At 36.0% G+C, this 19,920-nt stretch overlaps 3 protein-coding genes across 31 annotated transcripts; 2 read left to right on the top strand and 1 right to left on the bottom strand.

Moving 5' to 3' along the window:
- The first annotated feature begins 107 nt into the window (after positions 1-107).
- Nxt1 (NTF2-related export protein 1) lies at positions 108-3,561 on the top strand. The gene is made up of 4 exons (XM_046611565.1): positions 108-496; positions 903-989; positions 1,187-1,331; positions 1,432-3,561. Exons 1-4 carry the CDS (start codon positions 488-490, stop codon positions 1,605-1,607), a joined length of 417 nt encoding a protein of 138 aa, XP_046467521.1. The 5' UTR covers positions 108-487; the 3' UTR covers positions 1,608-3,561.
- On the bottom strand, positions 2,536-13,651 carry Abl (tyrosine-protein kinase Abl). 6 transcript variants are annotated; one of them, XM_069134003.1, is made up of 14 exons: positions 12,919-13,651; positions 11,429-11,636; positions 11,070-11,179; positions 10,584-10,882; positions 10,358-10,499; positions 10,085-10,215; positions 9,730-9,992; positions 9,466-9,637; positions 9,070-9,325; positions 8,755-8,889; positions 8,475-8,628; positions 8,258-8,385; positions 6,161-6,372; positions 2,536-5,816 (listed from the first exon to the last, which is right to left on the bottom strand). In XM_069134003.1, exons 1-14 carry the CDS (start codon positions 13,043-13,045, stop codon positions 3,630-3,632), a joined length of 4,524 nt encoding a protein of 1,507 aa, XP_068990104.1. In that variant the 5' UTR covers positions 13,046-13,651; the 3' UTR covers positions 2,536-3,629. The 6 variants fall into 6 exon arrangements, with proteins under 6 accessions (XP_068990104.1, XP_068990106.1, XP_068990105.1 ...); XM_069134005.1 differs by having other exon boundaries at positions 8,279-8,385; positions 12,919-13,650; XM_069134004.1 differs by having other exon boundaries at positions 8,496-8,628; positions 12,919-13,650.
- A 500-nt stretch (positions 13,652-14,151) lies between these two features.
- On the top strand, positions 14,152-19,781 carry LOC124211956 (BTB/POZ domain-containing protein 10). 24 transcript variants are annotated; one of them, XM_046611552.1, is made up of 8 exons: positions 14,152-14,198; positions 14,778-14,825; positions 15,762-15,887; positions 17,146-17,241; positions 17,643-17,780; positions 17,937-18,208; positions 18,890-19,087; positions 19,226-19,781. In XM_046611552.1, the coding sequence occupies exons 3-8, from the start codon at positions 15,772-15,774 to the stop codon at positions 19,684-19,686; spliced, it is 1,281 nt and encodes a 426-aa protein (XP_046467508.1). In that variant the 5' UTR covers positions 14,152-14,198; positions 14,778-14,825; positions 15,762-15,771; the 3' UTR covers positions 19,687-19,781. The 24 variants fall into 24 exon arrangements, with proteins under 24 accessions (XP_046467508.1, XP_046467503.1, XP_046467507.1 ...); XM_046611547.1 differs by having other exon boundaries at positions 14,778-14,846; XM_069133501.1 differs by lacking the exon at positions 14,152-14,198 and adding an exon at positions 14,205-14,315.
- Positions 19,782-19,920: the final 139 nt, after the last annotated feature.

Raw genomic sequence — 19,920 nt, 5'->3', positions numbered from 1 at the left:
TTAGTGACGTTTACGAATCTGACTATTTTATTGGCTCTCCGACGCCGATGTACGGATTATGCCCCGACGACCCGTCTTTCGCCTTCTCTCTCTCTCATCCTCTCACTCCCACTCAATACGTCCATAGATTGCAATCTTAAATAACTTCGATATTTTAAAGCAAATTACTGGCATATAGCATTTTCGAACTAAAAATTGGAATATAACTACATATCGTTGTATTTGTACTTATTAATTTGATTGCGAAGGAATCTTAGTCACCGTTGCTCGCATCTATTGATTTGTATATCCCCGGATTTCTGTGTTCATACATACGTAGTCAGATTAAATGGATACTGCATTTTGTTGCATCGACTAGCGCTAAATTCCGGGGGTAAACGACACGGAACGTCATAGCTGCTCAGGATTATTTTTGAAACGTGTTCATATTATCTCATTATCCGAGGACGTATATACTCGAAAACCAGCGGCGGAAGTAGCGTGGAAAATGGAACAGGTAGCAATTTAATAACCTTCGCACTCGACTTGTCAATATTTATCACTTGCGCGTGTTTTAGTCTTAAATGTAAGATAGCCACGCTTCATGTAGTTGCAATGAAAATTGCATCTCAATATTGCGTTGCACACTGGTTGCGTATATGTCAGAAGTATAGGTCTATTTCAATTTATAGGTTAGGAACGCAATACTTTAAGCTTGAATTGGACGAAAATTTCACTTTTGTTAGTTACAGTTTAAATAATTCCAATTACACAGTCTACACTATTCAGAGTTTCGATTCCTTGAATTCATAGTTCATGTCACTATTTTGTGTTATTAAGTTATTCCCATTTTTATGATTAACTTTTAAACAAGGTGATAATCATGCAACCGATTATAACTATCCTGATTACTATCATTTCAGGATATCAAATCAAAGATCGACGAAGCATGTCGAACGGCTGAAGAATTTACCAAATTATATTATAAAGCCATTGATAAACAGAGATATGTAAGTTGGCATTTCGTAATTATTTAAAACATTATGGTTTGACCTGAGACAATGCTTCCTAATGTTGCATATAGAAACTCTCTGAAAGCTTTGTACAAATCTTCCTTAATTGAATTTGTATTTCTTTTATGGAAAAAAGATTTATTCATCTTAATACAATGATACAATCAAATTGCGGCTGTTCATTTTGGTTCCAGATGATATCAAAATTGTACCTAGACACGGGGATCTTAATTTGGAATGGAAATGGCATTGTAGCTAAAGATCAAATTCAAAAATTTTGGATGGACCTCCCAGCCTCTGATCACTCGACCACGACACTTGATGCTCAACCTGTTACTGGTAAATACATATATTTCAAAATAGCAGTATACTCAAATTGCAATAGAAAGCCTTTAGTTGAACATGTCTGATGCCATACTTTTATTTTATCAATTAACAGGTGCAGCAGTTGGAAACCAGCCAACATTTCTAATAAAAGTTAGCGGCCAAGTCAAGTTCCAGGATAAACCTTCAAAACCATTTAATCAAAATTTTCTAATCACCGCAGTGGGAGACAAATGGAAAATCGTTAGTGATTGTTTCAGAGTACAAGAAGCTCTGGACAGCACTACGTAGGAATTGAATTACTAGTGAAATAAACTTGACTGTTCGCAAACCGTAGTATTTGGCAAGACTAAATAAAGCTAGGTCTAATATTCCTAATTTAGATTATACCTAGTTTATCCATTGCACTTGTCAAATTTTGACATAGCAAAACAGCGGATACAGGATTATCATTTAATTATAAGCCGTTCGTCATTTTTTACATAATGAGCAGAATTAATCAAGTGTGACAAATTCCCGAGACAATGCATTGAATAATTACATTTTATAATTACCTATTTAAAAATTAAATTTGCTATAAATAAAGTTGCTATTAATGAAATTCATTTCCAGTTATTCTATGATATTTAGAATTTGGTTTTTCGGCATACATAATGATAAATTAACAACTCTTACAATTTGGTATTTATTTTTATTCTTATATATGTCAATGTATAAAGGATTATTAAAATTTTTTTAAAGTGTCTGTCGGCGGATCAGATGTTGGTCATTTTTTTTTTTTAACAGGGATAATTTCATGGAAAAATTATAAAATAAATATACATATAAATAATCATAAATTTACTATAATACATTATTATATAAGACATTGATTTTCATATCTCTCAATAATACAACGTCATTCAAGTGTAATTTCAATGACTTAGGAATAATATTTGAAACGATTTTTATTTATTTTTTTTTCTTGCGAATAAGTTGAGCATAATTCTTCGATTAAAAAAAGAAAACAAAAAAATTGAAAAATTGGGTAAGTTTATCACAGGTATAAATAATATAATTAAACTGGGAGAGGGAACCGAAGTATTATTCTTATATGGAATAATGTTACGGCGTTGATTGATGCATTCAAACATCAATCACATTATGGGATGATAATAGGCAGTGTCATAAAAAAATTAGTATAATCTGACCAATTCAAAACAATTTTTTTCGAACCAAGAGTACTATTGCATTCCTCATAATTTGGAAGAACATTTGTTTCTATTCCCCTGATGAAAATTACAGCACGTTTACACTAAGGTCCTGTATAATCGTATTTAAATTGATTTCCAGATAATTTATATGCCTAGGCATCGAATTAATATAGCCATTGTTATATGTATACTTATACAATTGTTCTATACAAATACAAAAGTGTTATATTGTCCCACGGTACACATAAAATGACTTAACAAGTATCTTCCGTATTTATAATAATCTAGTCTAAAATCTCGCATATAATAGTCTAAGCGATATTCACGTATGTGTATAAAAGTTACATGTAAAATGGGATGGTTTATGATCATAGGTAATCAGCAACCTAAGTATAAAAAAAAATTTCTTTAAAATAACTAATACCTAGCAGTATTTAATGGCTTTGGTCCGAATTATGTTTAATAACGTTCTATTTGTGTTTCCTATATCTAACCTGCGATATGGTATCCTTTTTTCACTCTATCAACAGTTTGAAATGTTGAATTTTAAATTCGGACCACACAGAAAATGCGTGCATATTTTTCAACATTGTGTTTACCCTTCGGAATAGACATTTGTAAAGAATAATAAATTCGAATCAATACTGAGATAAAATTAAAATAATAAGAAATCGATTTCTTCTCGGAGACAATGAATGAAATCAGTTACGTGAAACTAGTATGAGACGCTCATTAGAAGTAAATAGGAACGAATATAATAGAGAACAATTCATCTCAAACGTTGGGCTTTGAAAATTATCTTATCGGATCTTTGAGTTTTGGATTCAGAGAAATATTAATTTCCCTTGAATAATACTTGGTACAGATGATTATTATTTATTGTTGTAAAATTAATAAATTTTAAGATTTATTCACATTAGTTAATATTCGATGTCGCGAAATAAATCGCGGTTTCTGCTTATCAGGAGGAGAATTAGTCCATGTATGGACAACATTACTAGTGACTTAGATACGCCGTCAAGTCAATCAATACAATAGTCCTCTCTCTTGTTGACCTCACGCAAAAATGATAAAAGAACTGGTTTAAACAACGTATTTGATTTCTTTGCTATCAATATCTTTATCTTTGCACTGTGTTCAGTACATCTTTTATCGTGTTCTGTACTTCACCAAGAAGTCTTGAATTCTCTGTCACGTTTCGCGTACCAGCAGCTCTCAATTGCCTGGCTTGTAATTCAAGCCGAGTAAGTAAGTCACGAAATTGAAACCTTGCTTGCGGTGCTATAACAATATCGGTAAGGTTCGCACATTTTCCGTGTAGAAGTCCAACTTTGTCAGAAAGTTGTAGCCAATTGGCTATTACAATAGTCGGGCTTCCTTTTAAATTTAGTATACTGGATTCAATAGCGTTTGATATTTCCAATACATTATTCTTAACACTTTTAGAGTCGTTGCTTTGCTTGCACGTTTCCTCTTCGGAAGGTAATGAAAATTTATTACAATTTGGTGTTGCGTAAATTGAAGAACCGAAATGCTTGCTGGTGGATACCAAGGGTTTTGCTGGTTTGGCAGGAACAACAGGTTTTTCAATGTCTGTTGATGACGTCGGTGGCCAGACTCTGGGGTCTCCCTTGCTGGTTGAACTGCGTGTTGAAGCCGCACTGTGATCTTCAGGAGAATCCTCACCAGGATCTATATCTTGCCTGCTACCACCCTTGGTACTCAATTTAGGACTAAGCGCTTGATTATCGCCAGATGCTTCTTTGTTTTCCCACAACTTCTTTAAACTACTTATGCTCCCAGTACTTCGTCGTTTGTCATCCATTTGATCGTCAGTTATTGATTCTGCAACAGATTCCACCAACATGCTCCCACCCATTTCGTCGGAACGTTTACTCTTTTCATCAGACTTATCAGCATTATCTACTTTTCTCAGTCTTGCTTTGAAATCAATTATCTGCCCTTCGACAACTTCGTCCTTTTGAGAGTTACTTCTTTTGTCAACTTTTTTCAATTTGAAACCAACATTTCCTGCGTTCAAAATGCCCTCTGTAATTGGTGACGATACACGCGTGTCCTTGTAGGTCCCATATTTTTCCGTCGAACTCCGCGAATTTACTACGCGTTCGTGTACACTGCCTGGTGCTTCAACATTTTTTGGAGTAGTAGTCGCGTATTCGTTCTGTAGGTTCTGTCTGTTGGTGTCCATGCTAAAACTTGCACATAGTTCAGAAAGCAATTGAGACGCAGGATCTAATGGTGCCGAAGACGAGTTATTCGGATTGTTAGTTTTTTTTGTCGGATTACCATACTTCATGTCTGCACTTTGTTTAATCTCGTTGATTAACTTTAGTTCTAACATTTCCTTCATTCCCGGCTTTGAAATGAATGTATCAACGCTATCTTCGGCCAAAGGAAGAGGTGGAGGTGGTGGTGGTGGAGGAGGCGCTTCTTCAGGTGGGGAAATGGAACTAATAGCTTCCATTTTGAAACTAGAGGATTCTTTAGTTTTAAACGTACCTTTCTTCTCTTCCGCTGGTTTGCCTGCATTGGAACCTAGGTCGCTAGAAGGCTCTCTGCGCCTCAAACTGACACCAAATCTGGAGCTGGCTTCTCTCACCGACGGCTCTGTATTCCTAACGTCGTTATTTCTTTCATCGGGGTCTTCGTTCGAGTCATCCTTAGATTTTCGCTCGTTGTTTGCTTTTCTTATACCGATAGGTGAACCAGCTATTTTTGCGTGTGACGTGTCACTTCCGGGAGATGCGCTCACTGGTGGTAATAAGTCGCAAGGATTGCTTGTGCTGAACATGTCGCAAGGCGGTGGTGGCAAATCTAAAGGTGGCGGTGGGAATTCCAAGTCCGCAAGTGTTGGTTGAACTGCTCTTGAGGGACTAGCAGTTCTAAAAGTAGAAGTATTTGGGGCTCGAAATGTTCTGAAACCTACACCTTCAGAATTAGTCTTACGAGCTGTAACCGCCCTACTCCGAGGAGAGCTGGGAGGCTGATAGGTGCTAACGACACCGCTGGAAGAATTGCTGCGAGTCATTTGTGGCTGATTGCGTAAATTGTTTTGGCGTGGGGAGAGTGAGCGATGTTGAGGAGTGTCCAATGAATTAGCAATTTCATGCTGCTCGATCGATGTAGCTAAAGCAGTCGACGCAACGACTCCTTCCTGATTTGATGGAATTCCGCTCTGTCGCAGAGATTCCAAGTACGCCCCAATCCGTGCACCCTTAGGTAAAGTGCCGTATCGATTAATTGCCCTTTTAACATTTTGCACCTCCAGAGCTCCTACTTGCACTAGCTGTAACAAATTCCAAACGTTAAACTTAAGATTGTACGATTGAAAAAATTATTCAAGCAGTGCTGTGTGCATTTACCGTTCGTTTTTGCATACGTAGCAATGTAAAGTATAAAACGAATAACGTGTTATTCACATTTATTAGATTGTGACAAACGGTCACAAAGCAAAGAAAAAAAATGAAACGAAATACATATAATTAAAGATTGTTGTACTCGTATAACAATTTATGCTAACACAAGTATCTTCTCACTAAAGAAATTACACCACTTGATGAAATTCTTTTCTGCGACAAAGAGCTTTAGGCTGAGATAGCATTTACCTATACCACGCAACATCTATTATACCTTCTGTGGTAGGGTGTCCTTAGATGGGTACAGTCGTGTTTTTATTTGTTTCTGATTGCTCTGTGCGTTGGTTAAAGGTTCTGGCGAGGTTGATGGCTGTGGAACATAATTATGCTCCGCCGTTTCCTGTGATCCATCTCCATCATCGTCTGCTTCACAACCTCCTGTGGTAATAGACTGTGTAGCCATTGTCACAAGATCTCGTGTGATACCTGAGTTGTCATTCAATAAAAAAAAAAAATAAGGTATACTATACATTGGGAATGTCTGTGATATTTGGTTAAAGTTTGGGTACTGTGAAAGCGTTTTATGCGTCTGATGTGCCTTCTGGATAACAGTCCTGAATTTTGAACTCAATTTATTAGCTGATTTGACAATAGTCAGGATCTACTTCTCACGATTTACCATATTTCGTGCAAGAGCACTTCATGTCGGGTTACAAGTATTAATTTTCAGATGAAAGTATGCGATATTTAGCCATGCAAGTAGCAACAATATTTTATGAAAATATTATCACACACATGAAATTTTCGCGTTTCATTTAATTAGGTATAAATTCATCTGTAGTAAGAATTCATGCTAAATTATTCATTATTGACACCCGCTTTAATTGTAAGCTTTGTCCGTTTTCATTCAGGTCATTCTCCCTATATTGTATACAAAAACAGGACGATATGTTGCTGTAAATGCCAATCTGAAATAATTATTATATTTTCATTTATAAGAAGCAAATTGAAAATATATCAGAGCTACGAAGATGCTAAACATTCATTAAATCGCACTGATATGACACTTCGGTGGCAATCTAAATGTATAAATGTAAAAAAATTATGTTATGCCTGAATACCTATAGCTATTATAAAATAGGCAGCAAATCGATGATACTCTTGTAATAACTTCTGTATAGATTACATTATTACATATGCATTGCGATTGGTAAACTCATGTAACACTGCTTGATATTTATGATGAAACTGCTTTTTTGATTTAATGTGCCGATGACAAAAAAAAAAAAAAGAAAAAAAAAGAAAAAAAAATACAAAATAACTGAAGTTTCTACTGTTGATGGAAAATAAATAACCAAATCGAGTATACTGCAACAGAAATTAGATTGCAGATGCATAAGAAAAAAAGTGGAGAATAGAAACTCGACTGTGAATGTAAAGAACGGAAAACTGAAAATTAATTTTTATTGGAAATATCAATTACGAAAATCGGCAAAAATAAAAACATTTGTAAAACTTTAGTACATAAAATTTTACTGCCGGTGGACAGAAATGAAACACCTTCAAAATATTTTATGTCTGACAAATGTTTAATTTAATATATATGTGTGTGTGCATATATATATATATATATATGTGTGTGCATAATATATACCACTGTACAAAATTGTACAAAAGTACTACAATTATGTTTAATTGTCCATGTAATTTATGATGGGAAAGTCTATATGAATATATAAATATGTATGGACGCACAAGGTATGCTAACTGAATCATACGTGTCGAATATACGCAAAATATAAAAACTCAGTAAATATTCGATTGCGTGGTATTGTGATATTGTATTTACAATAACAAATGCTCAAACTGTCATCCCAATATTGAGCGTGATATGTTCTTGTAATGAAACGAATGTTGAAAAGAATTTGATGAAACTTTTACACTGGTTAAATGAGCAAATAAACTAAGTCGAATGTCATTGTACATCAATTTAGGCTCAAAGCAAATACGACTATAGAAAAGCAGTAGTACGTAAATACTTCTACACCGAAATTATTGTTAGTGTCAATCACATGCAAACTTGTCAAGTTACCTAAATGTTACATAGATATAGTACCAGTGTTTCATCTTTTTGTTTTAAATATATAATGGGAATGTTTAATAAGATATACATATGTAAAACAAAGCTTGTAATTCTTACTTCAATTTATCCATGTTACCCAATTTCTGGAGAATGACCCATCTACTGTTAGGTTTATCTGCTAGTGATGATTGGAATGCGAAATAAAAAAATTAAAATAAAATAACACAAGAATAGCAATTTAAGCAGAACGTGCATACATCATTACGCTTAATCATTGTAATTGAATACCTTCAAAAATCTTATCAATACCATTTAGATCTGTGCCGTCATCAAGCGTAACTGTCCCCAACTCCGTATTTTGTTGATCTTGCTCTTGATACGCTGAGTCACGAAAAGAACTACACGAAGACAACAAGCTGTAACATAGCGAAATAAAGTGTATAAAGAAGTGAGTACAATAACGAATATGGATACATAATAGCAGTTGTGTTCAAAATATATTTACATCAGAGGCGTTTCAATATACCTGGTGCGTTTCGGCGGCGCTGGTGCCTGTTTCCCTTTTTTATTTGTGGAACGGCGCATTTGTACAATATTACTATTACTTTTGCTTGACAAACCTCCCATGAATGTACTTAGCTTGTTGACCGACGTATTATCTGAAACCAGGTAAAGACTTCAGACCAAGAAATACGCTTGTATGACTCTGATTTTGTAAAATAAGAAACAAAACTTACAAGCCAGTTGTCAATGGAGTATGTCTGGCGGGTGAATTTCAAACTCACCTTGAATCAAACTTGAGGAAGATAATTGATCTGTGACAAGAACCAGTCCATGAATGTTTCCGGTACTTCCAGTCTGAGATTTTTTGTAGGAAAGTAATGGGATTTCACCGCCTCCTTGCAGCTGCTTCTCTACCTCTAAACAGCATCATGAAATAATATTATTACTTTCTTTAATTTTACCATACATAAAACGATATTTAGTTGACAATGACTCATGTTGAAATTCAATTACTAATACAAGATGCGCAAAGTGATCGAATGTTATCGTTTCTACACAAGAAACTGAAACATGATTTCATGTTTTACAGTTATTACCCTCTGTAATGCTTGATTCTTGAAACATATTTTCCAGAGAATGATGTATCTCCTTAAAAGATGGACGTTCCGAAGCAGACCATTTCCAGCACTGCCTCATCAATTCGTACACTTTCGGTGGGCAGCCGGGTGGACATTCCATGCGATAGCCTTTTTCCAGCATGTGGTAAACATCGGTTAAATCGACACCTGGATATGGAGACATTCCGTAGGTTGCTATTTCCCACAGTAATATTCCAAAAGCCCACACGTCTGACTGCGCATGGAAAAAAATACACAAAAATTTTCATAAAATTCACTCAAATATACAAACTACCGACCGTATGATTTATACATATTTTTTATTCAATGGTCAAACAAAAATACACATCAACAAAAATATGAATAATTACGTACTTTTGTTGAAAATTTGTTGTAAGCTAATCCTTCTGGAGCAGTCCATTTAATCGGGAATTTCGCACCTGCATGGGCTGTATAAGTGTCGTCTCTCATAAGTCGAGCTAAACCGAAGTCTGCAACTTTCACTAGATGATTTTCTCCAACTAAGCAGTTGCGTGCAGCTAGATCCCTAGTTGACCAAATTCAACCATGTGTATAAAATGCTAAGATTTATTAAGGGCTTGAAGATTGTATTGAGGGTAAGGCCATGAGGTTTTTTACCTGTGAATGAAGTTCCTACTTTCCAAGTAGCTCATACCGCTGGCTATCTGTGTAGCCATGTGCATTAGGGCAACAGCATTGATTTGGTGTTTACTCTCGTTTCGTAAATAGTCGAGAAGGTTTCCCTTGCTCATAAATTCAGTAATTATATAAAATGGGGGCTCTCGCGTACAGACGCCTATCAACTGTACCAAGTTTCGATGTTTCATCTCTTTCATTATCGCCGCTTCTTCCAAAAAGTCTTTCAATGCCATTGTGTCCTCCTGGAGAATGGCAAAAGTGTGTTTTACGTTATGGAAATATTACAAAATTTTACTAAAGTAACAACGCAGTGATAAAGCACTTTGCATCTCACCTTCAGCGTTTTCACTGCGACTGTCATGTTATATCTTTTCCATAATGCCTCGTATACATCGCCATATTGGCCCCCGCCTAATTTATGCTTCATTACTATGTCTGTCCGATTAATTTCCCACTCGTCTGGTTCTAAAATTTTTACAAATAGCAATTAGAGTTTGTCATAGTACGAATCCAAATGTTTATAGATTACGCTCACACATAATCAATGACTTGGATAACTTTGTTAGTAATAATTGAAGATACTTTAGCCCGTGCCTTCGTATCTTACCTGGACTTAGTGGGAAAACGGTAGGTTTGTTGCGCTTGGGGGCTGGATAAAGTAGCTGAGTAATCAGACCATCGGCCAGCATGGAATGATGATGAACTAACTCAGCTAACGTATTGAATTTACTCTCCGTTGTAACAAACATCTAGAACAGTAGTTTGTTTGAAATTTGAATTTACCATAAGATGATGTCTACGAGATATGTTATTATACTAGAGTCATTACCGACCTTTCCTTCACTGTCTTCATTTATTCTGTAATGATAAACGCGCCCTTCATATCGTAATGAAATACTTCGTTGCCCAGGACTGCTCTCTGATTCTCTAACTAAGAAACTTCCGTTTATACCCGAACTGAGCAGATACTCTGCAGCATTTCTTGATATTCGCCCATGGTACCACGAATGTTTTTCCAGCGAATTCACGGGGGTTACGTAATTTGAAGGAACCCAGCCAACTTGGCCTGTACTGGAGTGGGCTTCGCACCATTCTCCACTCTTGTTGTAACTTGATATACGAACTTGTTCCCCTATATAAATATATTTCCAATAGTAACTTCAGAATACAGTTTTTTTTTTCATTTTGAAACTACAATTTGAAATTAAATTAAATCTCCTCAAGTCAAGAGTATAATGTATGCAGTGACGAGATTACAGTACCCAAGTGAAGAAATAATTGATACTGTAGATGGAATGGAAAAAAATCCCAGAAATTACCTTTTTTAAGGCTAAGTTGATTTTCACCACCAGCTTGGAAGTCATATAACGCTACAAATAATTGCGGATCATCTTCTTCTTGAGCCAGAAGATTTTCTTTGCTTGTCCATCTACAATCAAGGGTAAGTAAACAGTTTCTCATATTATGTTCATCGAAGCACATATGGCAACTCGTCATTTTTTAGGGCTGGGTGATGATTGTTTTAAATTTGAAAATTATTTGAAAATATGTTCTATTCAAATGAAATTAAGCCCATGCATTGAAATATCCAAATTTTGGTTAATATAATATTTCCTCATATTATGTTCTATTGCATTGGGAACAATATAATGAAATTATAATTTGCAATATATTTTACCGATTAGCAGCTTCCAGAAGTCCTGTAGTAGTGACGCTACTATGCTGCTGCAGGCTGGACTGTTGGGAAAGTGATTGAGAACTTGAACCGCTAGGTGGATCTCCTTCAGGTAAGGCTGGTATATGAGGTAGAGGTCTACTCTGTAGTAATGCCTCTGAAAATGTATGATCATCAGTCACATCTTGCCTCAAGACAAGCAATGTTAGATCTAGAATATCGGTATGAGTAATTGAATAACAGAAGTCAAATGAATTTAACCGCCTTTTTTTCAATGCAAGTATACATAGACTCAAACGATAAATGAATGATATCATTAATTACATATTTTCAGTTATAAAACAAAGAAAATGCATTTTGTAAAGGATATTGATGCTATATTGCAAGTTTGTAATTTGTGAATATTCCCGTTTCTCTAACTTTCCAATGGTTTGAAAAGATCTGAACTTTGTTCGATTTTGTTTGTTTTCCAACAGTCTTATAATAAACTGATCATTCTAACAAGGACATATTATAGTTCGGCACAATTTGTTCCTGAATAAGAATTAAACACTGCTTCTCAAAAAATTTGTGCAGCTCAGAATTAAGGGCAAAATCTACGGTAATTTTGTTCCGATAAATTCAACTTTAAAAGAAATGATCTGCGACACGGACAAATGCAATTAAAGAATTCATTACTGATTATTCGGACCACATACATTAGAACTAGTTGCAGGAAATGAACAGCTACTGTTCACTGATAATAAAGAATATTCTATTCATAATCGTTGCATTGCAAATTTTATTAATCAGAATCAAAAAACTTTGATAAAGAAATATCGAACACAGAGTTAAAAATAACTGCAAAAGGAAGTCATATAACACGATTCACGCCGTTTCTCGTTTGTTTTGCTTCATGTTGTATTAAATATAGCTGTGTACGACAAACTAAATTCCATTGTAACAAATGAGTACATTTTTTTTTCCAAGTAATCGATTCCATTAATATAAAATTCTTATAAGTATAGAAGTTCAATTGAAAAATTTAATTCTGTGTAAATAAACCCGAATAAGGAAATTCGAAGGTGGACATAAATTAACACACTGTGTCGAGGAATGGAAGATAATATCGAAATTTGTACAATTACATTGGCTCTGGATTGACTATAATGAAATAGTAGCAGTAAATCAGAGATGAATTCATTCTGTATCGATGTGATTTAATCTGCGAGGAACTTCATTGCGAGTCTCTATTCCATGTTTCATTTGGCAAACAAATGGATAAAATAATTGTATTCGAAATTGGACTTATGCAATGTGTGATATTAGTACATAACGTTGTGATGAGATGAAGGTTGTCAATGAAAACGGAAAAGGTAAGGAAAAAAGAAGGAAAGAGTAACAACGAGTGCGTGTAGGAAGTGCGATTGAATGAAATGAGAAGAAAAATGAAACTGTTAAAACAGGAAAAAGGGAGGGGTAGAGTCTTACAATGAAAATGGAGATCAGCTTACCGCTGTGTTCCGTAAAAATGTTCGATCCAATGAGCCTGGATTCCTTCGGGTTTCTGGGCTGTTTCCGAGTTTGTCGTACGGCAGACCCGGTGGGAATCACTCTATCCTTAGTCTGTTGAGCACCCATAGTTCCTCGTTTAACATACCCTTATATTCTGCCCCGGCTGAAAGTACGCCGAGGTCAACTGCTTCGCGCATCAACCTCCAGGAGCACTTGATACATTTACATTATACGGGAGTTTGTGAATAGTTTAAACAAGAACTGAACCGCGAACTGCTTCCTCCCCGTGCTCGCTCACATTTTTACATGTCAATTAGATATCACAGACCGTTCGCCATGTTTGACAGCTTTGACGTCGATTATTTAGTTTGTCAGTGCATTAATGCGGGGCAGCACGGTGACGAAGTGGAGGTGGTGCAGCCAGGGAGTAAAATGTGCAACTGCTTCGATATGTTGTTATGAATGAGATAGAACTCGGATTAATCAAAACCAGGGTTGAAGCAGTCGACTTTGCATATACGATAAGCGGTATCGATTCTCTACACGGGATCAAACATGCTGACAAAATATTGAACAGCAAATCTCGCATTACTGGCAACAATAAAAATTACTTTCATTTTAATACAGATATAATCACGATACGATGTGCAGTAGTAGTACGAGAAAAGACTGCCATCCCAGTCGCCAGTTTTTTATTTCAACCGAGCATTCGACCCTCTCCAGATGGGGCGACAAAGCGACTGAGGAGCCAAAAGCGAGCCGGTCGACGTACCAAGTTCGACCAATGAGGAGTCGACAAATTTTAACGCTATCGATTGATGCGTTGAGGGTTTAATGACCGAAATCGTAATCGATTTTACACTCCGAAGAATTGTTATTACTCCAATCACGGTTTACCGTCGAAATAAATCGACGACGTATGTACGCATCTATGTATGTTACATACCTAGAATTTATTCCTTCTAATTCAGAAAATGCTAAGAGTACACTACATAACTACATCGGTATCTTTGCCCAGCTTCGAGAATTCCCCGTGTCTGCGCGCCTGTCTGATTTAAGTCCTTTCAGCCCTTAGAGTATGTCATACTACTGGTTAGCGTACACAGAAAGTGCAGCAAAGGAGTGAGAGAGAGAGGTGTATGTTGGTTATAACCTGTCTCTCTCATTACTCGGGCTGCAACTATCGCGAGGTCGATGGAATAGGTAGCTCCCTCCAGTAGTATATGCTCCAAGTTTCAGCTAAAGGGATTTCTCCTGACCAACCATTGAACCCCGTCCGGTATAGACCGTGAAATAGTCCTTAGTTGCTAACGGGGAGTTCTTTGACAGTTTCAAATCAAATGTTAATACCATGTTGTCTTTTTGAGCCAGTAGACTGTCGTTAAAATAATCATTGGTACGTCAATACGGGCCAAAAGAGTGCCGTAAGTTCGATTTAAGTGATTCATATGACACGAGAATACAGTTTATTTATTAGGAGTGACAGACGGAGTTAGGAAAAACAAAAAAAGAAAAAATATTGTCAATTTGATATTAATTATCATTCTACCTGTGCGTTCTGTTTGTAATGAGAAAAGTATAATAAAAGAAAGAAAAACCAAAAAAAAAAAAAACACTAACTTAGTCACGGCTAGTAATTGTTTCTGCATCTCCTTCCGAACATATGTACCTTTGTCTGCCGAAGTTTCGGGATCCGTAGAACAGACGAGAATAAAGTTATTGCAGAAAAAACCATAACAAATGGCCTAGTCTATCAGGTAATTGAGAAATATCAGACAACCTTTAAGGGTATTAACCGTTGGTTTGGAATGCGATTTACTGTAAAAAAAACTAGACAGGTTAGGTTTTACTTTTGCAGCGTTCAAATTTGCTCCTCATTAAAGTGGCTATTGGAGAAAATAGAGTGGTATTTACCATTTTATCATTCGTAAGTACATTATACACACAACAACCAGACCTCTAGTATTTCTCAGTAACTAAACTTCATAGTCCCAACAATGCTAGCTGTACTCTATTCAAGGGATTCCAACAAAAATCGTTGGATCTATGTTCTTGTCAACATATTTTCCTTATTTCTCCCCACGAGATTTCCAACCGTGGTGAATAAAAGAAATTAGGATTACGAAGAAAGAAAGATAAAAAATAGGGAGTGGCACGTTTTACTGTTATTATAGGTTGTTACTCGTACGATTCGTCATCTCACTTATCAATAATACGACTGCGTCGTACAAGCAAGGCATGCTTCTCTGTTGTCGAGTGAAGTGTTGTATAACATTTCATTACCTTTTTGATGATCCTGTGATCTATTAATATAAAGTCTTGAATATACGTATGCAAGTACGATGATACGTGATTACTTTTGGCAAATGAACTTACTTCAATTTATTTTGAGACTCGAGTCACGCCACAGCTTCTGTATTCTCTTATTATTACCGCAGTCAAGTTTGACTTGAAAGCATAACGTTGTCCAAACTTTTCATGCATCGTTTATAATTGTTCATCAAACATTGAAATTTCTAAAAGAAGAATATTTTTACAAAGTGTTCAAGGCAACTAAATAAACGCGGAGTAGTTTACTTGTTATTTCATTGCTAAGTTGACAAGGTCACCTTGGAATCCTGTTTCTTCATATCTCTTTCTCAATGGATAAAACATCAATTTCACTGTAAGATTTTTCTATACTGTAAATTTTTCATCCCGCTCGGAAATCATGCAAATTCAGATTTGCCGTCTTCATTCAGATCACCTAGTCATGTAGCTCATTGTTGTAAAACTTTAAAGTATTTTACAGTCAGTGATTAATGAATATTTTTCTGGTTTTTTTCTTTCATCATTCTACTAGCTGGCCTGACATGTCAAATCCTGGAGATCGTTTAAGTTATGTGCAAGATAGTAGCAGCGATACAGAGACAGACTACAAGGAAACGGATAGCCGCGGTCGCCACCGCGTATACAAGAACAGATTTGGGTAGGTTGGATTCTGATACTAAAGATAAACGGTCTGAATAATGATACGACGTAGTAAACGTATCAAAATTTCCTAAGCTATAAATTGTTCTCTTAATATGATGTGAGGTCGTAAAGAGAATGTTTAAAGTAAATAAAAAATATTGTACACGTCGTTGAGTATTGATGTTATTATTACATAGAAGATAGTAGTTTAATTGTAGCTTTAGAATTCTCTGCATGTTCGTACGTTATTTGTTCAGAATGAATATAAATTATCTACTATAATAAATCTTTTTCTGAACAAGAATAATGTGTCTATGGTAGAAACAAGCAAGTGAATAACATTAAGCACGCTATTAGCTGTAGAAAATAATTTAATATTTGATTGTTTTCTGAAGTATATTAGCAAGATCCGATTAAAATAGAGGCTTGATGACTTGTTTAAATGGGTGTACAAACGAATATTTACTGAGTATCGTTTGACGTTATAACGAGTAGCAAAATTTATTCTTGGCACAGCCAGAAAGGACAAATGGTCATCAAATGGTACAGTAGGTCAAATGATTTAACAAAGCCCTCTTGAAATTTGGTAGAAATATTCTGCAACGAATCAGAAAATGACTACGTGAATCTGGGTAAAATGTAGAAAACATCAGTGCATGGTTGTTTTTATCAACCATTATCAAACGGTATAAATGTAAGTTTAATTTTATACAACATTACAATTTCAGGTACAAAACTTCTTGTGGCTTGTCTCTGATTCTTGGTATCGACACGAATTTTATTACTTTTCCACCCGATAAAATCAACCAAAAATACATTCGAAAATTAGCTTCATGCGCTGTAGGTGGTCTGAATAATATTTCATTACTATTTTTCTATTCCATTATCATCCATTTCTCCATAATTTCCGATATAAAACCCTAAGAGTTAGAATCAGTTCGTTTTCCTTGTCATTCACTTTACTCTATGCTGGGTTTAGGTAGTGCGTTTAGGAAAAGCGGAACTTCCGACGTTTAATCAAATGTACTAGCTTGATGAAATGGTCGTTGAGAATCGTATAATAGTACTTATTTTCGATATTTCAAAGGTGTTGTCATTCGTTGTTGTCACGTTATGTTGTGACATTATCTTGATTATAAGTTGTTCACTGTACGCTTATTTTTAGAAAGTTTCTCTTAGCACTCTCTCGTGTTAAATAACCAGGTACTGGTAGTCCTTGGATTGCTTGATATTAGTAGAAGATTAGTAAGAAAATATGGTTGTTTTGCATGTAGTTGTGGTGGCTCAACCAAACCAAAACCTTGTCTGGTACAGCGGGATGGAAGCAACGACCAGCACTGTCGTTCCCTCAATCCAGAAAGACAAAGCACGTAAGTGAAATAGATAAGAAAGGTAAAGAATAAAAACAGTAGTTGGTCTAGCTTGATGATAATATCTGTCGATTACTTCTAAAGTGTTGTCAGTATAAAAATTAATCACTCGTAATCGAACTCAGTTTTGATAATCATTTGATCTATCCACTCTTACTGTTGCCACTGTAAAGTTATTCATCTTCGAGGATAAGGTTCCGAGGAACTAGGTGAGACCAACAGCTGGTAGCGCGTCAGGTATGTTTACATGCGTCAATTGCTACGATATCTTTTCTCAAATCTCATGTACCTACCAAATTTCCAAAGTAAAGGGGTCACGCAAAAGCCATTCTGCTGTGTGTCATTGCCGAATATTATACATACTTAGTATTGAGCTATCCTTTTATACTCTACTGTTACAGAATGCGTTCATCAGTCGGGTTTGCAAAACCTCAGCCTAACCAAACTCATGATAAAGTATCAGCGCCGGGAGTTGCATCCGGCATGAGTGGTGCACCAGCCAGTGAAGAGCGGATAACGCTCATTGTTGATAATACTAGGTAATAGATAACATTCAATGCTTGTTTATCGAAGAATTTCAATCCGAGTCAGATGAAATGTTCATGAATTATACGAGAAATTAGCATTTGTGTCCCAATCGAGAAAAATTAACTGCCTATTGTACGATGTTATAACGACTGTTGAATGCTTTATAGATTCATTTTAGATCCGGCATTATTCACTGCTTATCCAAATACGATGCTGGGCCGTATGTTCAGTTCCGGCATCGAATTTGCTCTGCCAAATGAAAGAGGTGAACACGAACTTGCGGATGGAATTTCTGCCATGGTGTTCAGAGCCATTTTGGAGTACTATAAAGAAGGCGTAATTCGGTGCCCTCCTACCGTTACTGTACAAGAACTTCACGAAGCTTGCGATTATCTTCTGGTACCGTTTGATGCCAACACAGTTAAATGCCAAAATTTGCGTAAGTTTTGAACTGCACTGCCCAATTTAAAAGCAAACTACAATCACTCTAAAAAAGTGGTATACAATTGGATTTTTTTTTTACTGATACAATCAAGTTTCAGTAGTTATTATTAGAGTTAAAATATTTAAGGGGTTTTAAAACTTTAAACTCCATCACGTATCACCAATGCCACGAGAAACTAATTACAAGTAGGTATTTGAGCAAAGTTTCAGGCAATAAAATTGGGATTGTATATAGGGTGTATTATTGAGGTTGAAAAAAACATCTAAAGTCACGAGATAGTAAATGGGACAAAGATTGTCAATGAGTTTTTGCCTTCTCCTACGAAGGTGAAAATTTAAGAGGCACAGATTCGTTTGAAGTTTTACATTTCTAGAAACACGTGGTTCCAAGTTAGGTTTCAAGTCACCCCAACTATTCGAATCTATTCTTTAACAATTCTTTTTGTTCGAACAAAATAATAACTTTATGAAATTCAGTGTATTTTTAATATACTGTGCAGAAAGTGGTATCCAAAAACGTAAGATATTCACTTATGAAACATCTCATTGACTTTATAAAATCGAATGATGCTTGAGAAAAATGAATACACTACGGTATCTCAACATCTAAATTCTATAAAGCTTGGAGAAAAAAATTTTTTACCTGCATCCAAATATGAATTGAAATGTGTTACAGGGGGACTGCTTCACGAATTGTCTAATGAAGGAGCTCGCTGCCAGTTTGAAGTTTTTCTCGAAGACTTGATATTACCACTAATGGTTAACAGTGCGCAACGAGGAGACAGAGAATGCCACGTCGTAGTTTTACTCGAAGATGACGTCGTAGACTGGGATGAAGAATATCCACCCCAAATGGGCGAGGAATACTCACAGAGTAATAAATGATTTGATATAAAATATGCACAATTCGCGATTCACATCTTTCACTTCCCGAATTTGTTTCTCACAGACGCGATAACGAAATCCCGAAATGCCTTACTTTGTAATGAACCGAATCGTTGTTTTTTCGTAGCGGTGAACAGCACGGCCATGTACCGATTTTTTAAATACATTGAAAATCGAGATGTGGCCAAACAAGTGATGAAAGAACGAGGACTGAAAAAAATACGCTTGGGGATCGAGGGATACCCAACGTACAAGGAGAAGGTGAAGAAGAGAGCGGACGGCCGTGCGGAAGTTATATATAATTACGTCCAACGTCCTTTTATTCACATGTCATGGGAGAAAGAAGAAGCCAAGAGCCGTCACGTCGATTTTCAATGCCTGAAATCTAAGTCTGTAACAAATCTTGCCGAGGCTACAGCAGATCCTGTACTGGATGCTGGAGAAAATCCCATAACGGCAATCGGCATGGATCCTATACCTCAACCATTAGCAGCTAATCCCATGGGCATTGATACTGACGCTGAAGGAGCCGTTGGATTACCAGCGGACTCGGATCTCAACCAATTATTACCCGACGAAACCTCTTAAATGATATAATTATACCAGTAAGAACAAATCTGACACATTATCTATACCTGTTTATACACTTTGAAATATATTTAATAAAATTTTCAAACAACATACTGACCCGCTCTATCATTCACACCTCAATTCTCACCCTAGCGTTATTTATAGTAATAATCGAATGTGCGAGTAAAAATCGAGGGACGATAGAGATTAGCCACAATTGTTTAAACTTTAAAAAATTTTACGAACGCTTAC

This window comes from Neodiprion pinetum, chromosome 2 (assembly GCF_021155775.2).
Source record: "Neodiprion pinetum isolate iyNeoPine1 chromosome 2, iyNeoPine1.2, whole genome shotgun sequence".
Lineage (NCBI taxonomy): Eukaryota > Metazoa > Arthropoda > Insecta > Hymenoptera > Diprionidae > Neodiprion > Neodiprion pinetum.
The sequence above is the reverse complement of the archived record's forward strand: the minus strand, read 5'-3'. Positions and strand labels throughout refer to the sequence as shown.